The sequence below is a fragment of the Carlito syrichta genome, unplaced genomic scaffold (assembly GCF_000164805.1).
Source record: "Carlito syrichta isolate Samal-C Ts95f unplaced genomic scaffold, Tarsius_syrichta-2.0.1 Scaffold131023, whole genome shotgun sequence".
Taxonomy (NCBI): domain Eukaryota; kingdom Metazoa; phylum Chordata; class Mammalia; order Primates; family Tarsiidae; genus Carlito; species Carlito syrichta.
The window spans coordinates 2,053-6,507 of NW_007075119.1; the positions used below are offsets into that span (position 1 = coordinate 2,053).

General features: G+C 60.4%; 2 protein-coding genes across 2 annotated transcripts in view; one reads left to right on the forward strand and one right to left on the reverse strand.

The window, feature by feature from the left end:
• Window positions 1-65: 65 nt before the first annotated feature.
• On the reverse strand, window positions 66-3,264 carry TBC1D10C (TBC1 domain family member 10C; the record flags this gene model as incomplete). Its single annotated transcript, XM_021708144.1, has 7 exons — window positions 3,033-3,264; window positions 2,198-2,297; window positions 1,889-1,996; window positions 1,704-1,810; window positions 1,390-1,504; window positions 371-436; window positions 66-255 (listed from the first exon to the last, which is right to left on the reverse strand). Coding segments are annotated over exons 1-7 (838 nt in total), but the record flags the coding sequence as incomplete, so codon positions are not given.
• Window positions 3,265-4,191: 927 nt separating this feature from the next.
• The window catches only part of PPP1CA (protein phosphatase 1 catalytic subunit alpha), a 3,727-nt gene continuing 3,463 nt past the window's right edge, over window positions 4,192-4,455 (forward strand). Inside the window, exon 1 of the mRNA XM_021708143.1 lies at window positions 4,192-4,198. Within this exon, the coding sequence (XP_021563818.1) occupies window positions 4,192-4,198 (7 nt within the window). The remainder of the gene's footprint in view (window positions 4,199-4,455) is intronic.

A 4,455-nucleotide genomic window follows, 5' to 3' on the forward strand; every position in this document is an offset into this window, starting at 1 on the left:
GTCTCCTCCCCCCCACCCCCAAAGTGCTGGACGCGAGGCTCCCAGCCACCGGCCGCCCCACTCACCCTCACTGAGGAAGGCGTCCCAGACACGCAGCACCGTGGGGAAGGGCAGAGAGCGGGCGAAGAGGCACAGGAACCACTCGGGCAGGTACAGCAGGGGCCCTACGCCCACCTGCTGTAGGTGCTTGTGTGCACGCGGGAGTAGCCGTCGCAGCAGTGCCGTGAACACCTCAGCGTCCAGCCGCACAGCCTCCTGTGGCCACGTCCATCAGCTCCAGACCCTGGGGCTCTGCCCCCCTGAGTCCCCAGGCTCCCACCCACATGCCAGGCCCCTTCCCCCTGCTCCAGCCCGCATCCCAGCCTCTCACCATGTGGGGCCCGTAGTAGCCGGGGAGATAGGCCTCACAGATCTGCACCAAGCACCAGAAGGCCTCCTGGAGGAGGGGGCGCAGGCCTGTAAGTGCCCACCTTGGAAGGGACCGTGGGGCGGGGCAGGACAGGGGACAGGGACACAGAGGAGGGTCTGGGCACCATCAGCAGCCTGGATTCCGTGTCACTCCTAATCTACTCAGTCTTTGGGGGGGTCTTTTTTTTTCTTTTTTTTTTTTTGAGTTGGAGTCTCACTCTGTCACCCAGACTGGAGTGCAGTGGCCGCTTCCGGCCACCGCAGCCTCGACCTGCTGGGCTCCAGCGATCCTTCCGCCTCAGCCTTCCAAGTAGCTGGAACTACAGGTGCGTGCTACCATACCCGGCTAATTTTTTATTTATTGTAGAGATGAGGTCTCGCCAAGTTGCCCAGGCGGGTCTCGACCCCGCGGGCTCAGACAATCCACTCACCTCGGCTTCCTAAAGTGCTGGGATTACAGGCTGAGCCACCGAGCCCTGCTGGGGGTCTCTTACCAGAAGCCCCCTTCTCTGCCCAAGTCAGGGCCCTCCACTGGGTTGAAAGTGACAGGGCTCAAGGTGTTGGATTTGAGGGTGTCAGGGTTGGAGCTCATTGGGCAAGGGCTGGGAGGGTCCCCAAGTTCAAGTCCTGGGTTCCTGGGGTCGTCAGGCTCACGGGTCACAATCCCAGGGTTCAGAATCAGGAGTCATGAGGCCAAAGTGATAACATCCAGACTCCTAGATCACTGGGTAAGGGTCAGGGTCAAGGGTCCCAGGCTCCTGGGGTCAAGGTCATTAGGTCACTGGAGGTCACTGAGGTTGGCAGTCATGAGGCCCTGGGTCACTAGGACAGGGTCCAGGGGTCAAGGATCCCAGGTCCCTGAGGCCTGAGTTCCTGGGCTTGGAGTCACAAGTCCAGAGTAGAGGGGTCACTGAGGACCTAGGTCACTGGGGTCCAGGGGTCAGGGTCTCCGGTTCTTGGAGCAGGGTGGGAGTCACTCACCTCCGGAGGCAGGTGCATGAGTAACACAGAAGCCACAGGTCCTTGGGCCTGGCAGTAGCCCTGTTCCGGCCGATACAGAGTGTAGGCCTTGAGTACCTGCAGGAGCCCCTGCTGCCTGTGTCAGAAGACCCCATTAAGGGTCAACCCTCCAGGCGTCCCTTTCCCACCCTCTGGTGGCCTCGGCCCAGGTCTCAGCCTCCCTGGGCCTCGCTGGGTCCCCTGAGACTCAAGACTGTGCGGCTGGGGTGGGGAGACCAGACCAAAGCCCTCGGGGGTCGTGGGGCCGGGGGTCCCGGACATCCCTGGTCTCGTACCCGTGGCCCTGGGGCGATACAAACATCTCGTGCAGAGGGAACTGGCGATGCAAGTCCCTGCCAATGGTCTCCATCCACTGTGGGTCTCCAGGGGCCTCTGCCAACTCCTGTGGGTGGGCAGGAAGGTGGGCTCGAAGGTGTTGGGAGAGGGGAAGGGAAGGCGGGGCTTCTGCCCACTTCCTCACCTGATAGGTGCCAGGGCTGTTCTTCTGACACACGTGGGCTCCACACAGCAGGGGCCAGCACCGGGCCCGCAGAGCTGAGGGGATGCCTTTCCGGCACTGCATCTTTACCTGTGGGGTAGAGGGCGGTCACCCTTGTTCCCGTCGGCAGGCCCCGGGCACAGCTCATCATTGGCCAGGGGCCACGTCTGGTGGCAGGGAGCAAAGCGGGAGGTGCTGGGACACAGCATGGGTGTGTTTTGCCAAGGAGCGGGCCGAGGTCAAGGGGAAGGAGCCCAGGAGGCCGGGGAGGGGACACCCACTCCCCCTCACCTTCTTGTACCGCCTGGATATGGTTTTTTCCCAGTGCGAGGTCATCTCCACCCACTTCATCTCCCGTTGGCGGATAAGGTCTGCAGGGGGGTGACCGGGCCTGGGGCACACGGCACAGGTTTCCAGGCAGTTGTTACCCATGCCTGCCATCCTCCTCCAGGCTACCCAACTGAGTCCTGTCCTGGCCCTGAGGATGGCTGGGGACCCTGGGGGGTGACCTGTGACCCAGGAGCTGCCATGGTTGTCATGGGGACGGGAAAGGATGTGGCTCCCATGGGGGCAGAAGCAGGAGAGACAGGGGTGAGTGGGTATGTGTTGGGGGAGGGGCAGGCTGGCTGTCACTCAGCCCAGGGACGCAGATAATTCATAGGGGAAGCTGGTTGGATAGATCCCTGGACTGGAAGCCAGGTGGTTGAATTTGAATCTGGTTCTGTCTCTGAGCCGCTGTGGGACTTGGGGCAAGTTTCTATATCGGGCCTTGTATTCCTATCTGTAGTTTGGGGAAGATGGGGAGGAGGTGTGGATCCTACAGTTTGGTTGCGGGATTTCTGGGCCAGAGATTAAAAGGGGAAGAATATTCTGCCCCAGGGGTGGGTGCAAGCCCTTGGAGGTTGGGGTCAGAGACATACAGGGACCCCTCCTCCTCCTTCCACTCTTCCCACCTTAGGATTCTACCTGGATCCTGAAGAGGGGTGATACTGGCTGAATCCTCAGCCCACTCCCTACTGCCAGACCCTCCCTGGACCCCCCAAAGTTAAGTCTTACTCCAGAGTGCAGCCCTCTGCCCCCATCCTCAGTCCCAGCACCCACCATCCCTCATCCCTGCCCCACTTACCCTGGCTCTGCTGAGCTGCCCCCAATGAAGCCATAGCGGTCAGCCTGGCGATACGGGCCGGGCCCGCTCATCTCGGAGTCGGACCCCAGAGAGCTAGAGTCATCCTGCAGCTCTGAAGCTTGCGCCAGGTTTTCCCCCAGGCCCTGGGCCATGGTGTCCCAGAGCTTCAATGCCACAGGCTGAGAAACGTGGGGAGAACCCGCGTGAGGGGCCACTCCTGGCCAGCCGGGGGGCCTGGGTTCCTATCCAGCCAGTGCCCAGATCCAGGGCTTGGCTGTGGGGTTGGAGGAGGTTTCAGGGTATCTCACCATGCCCCCATGTCTGCTCTTTTATTGAGGCAGGGGCGAGGCCCTGCAGTGACAGGCCAGGCCAGCACAGGGCCCAGCCCCAGGCCCAGCCCTTGTCCTCCCCAGCCAGCTCACCTCCTGGCGGCACCTCACCTCCTCCTCTCACTTCCTCCTCACAACGCTTCAGCAACCCACTGGGGGCCCCTCCCAAGTGGGGGGTGTCACCCCTTCCTCTCTGAGACTCTTCCGGCCTGCCCCAGTGTCCCTGAGCCTTGGGCTCCTCCTATCTTTCTTATAGGTCTGGTGGCTGCAGGCTTGAGTTCCTGGGCTGGGTGTGATGGGGCCGGAGCTGCCAGATGTAGGAAAACCAGACCACGGTTTGCTTTTGTTTTGTTTTGTTTTGTTGAGTTGGAGTCTCACTGTGTCACCTAGACTGGAGTGCCACGGCAGGCTCATGGCCACCGCAGCCTCCACCTGCTAGACTCAGGCGATCCTTCCGCCTCAGCCTTCCAAGTAGCTGGAACCACAGGAGCACGCCACCACGGCCGGCTAACTTTTTTATTTTATTGTAGAGAGGAGGTCTCGCCAAGTTGCTCAGACTGGTCTTGAACCCCTGGGCTCGGGCAATCTTCTCGCCTCTGCCTCCTAAAGAGCTGGGATGACAAGCGTGAGCCACCGTGTGGGGCTCACAGCTTGTTTTGAGCCTTAAGTACCCAACCCAGGGCTCCAGTAAGACTTGCTTGATGTTTGCTCTTCACAAAGTAATACTTTTAACATGCACACGATGCAGTATTATCAACCAACTCAAAAGGTAGCTATGGGACTTAAGGAGAAATACTAATTTGGCATGTCTCAGGGTGGTGTGGCCCACAATGCGCTGTAGCTCAAAGGAATAAGAACGTGGGACGGTTGGGGCTTGGACCAGCTCGTTGCTATCTCTTGAGCTTGTTTCCTTTTCTGCACTTCGAGGACGTGATCCGCAGTGCTTGGGGAGACCTTATCAACGTGCTCAGCCAGGGCAGGGGCAGGAAGGGCTTCTTAGCCTTTGAAAGAGAAAAACAACTTCCACAGTACTTCCGGCCCCCGAATCCTCCGAACGGGGCAGGGTGGCTGCTCCCCAAGGGCGGGGCCAGACT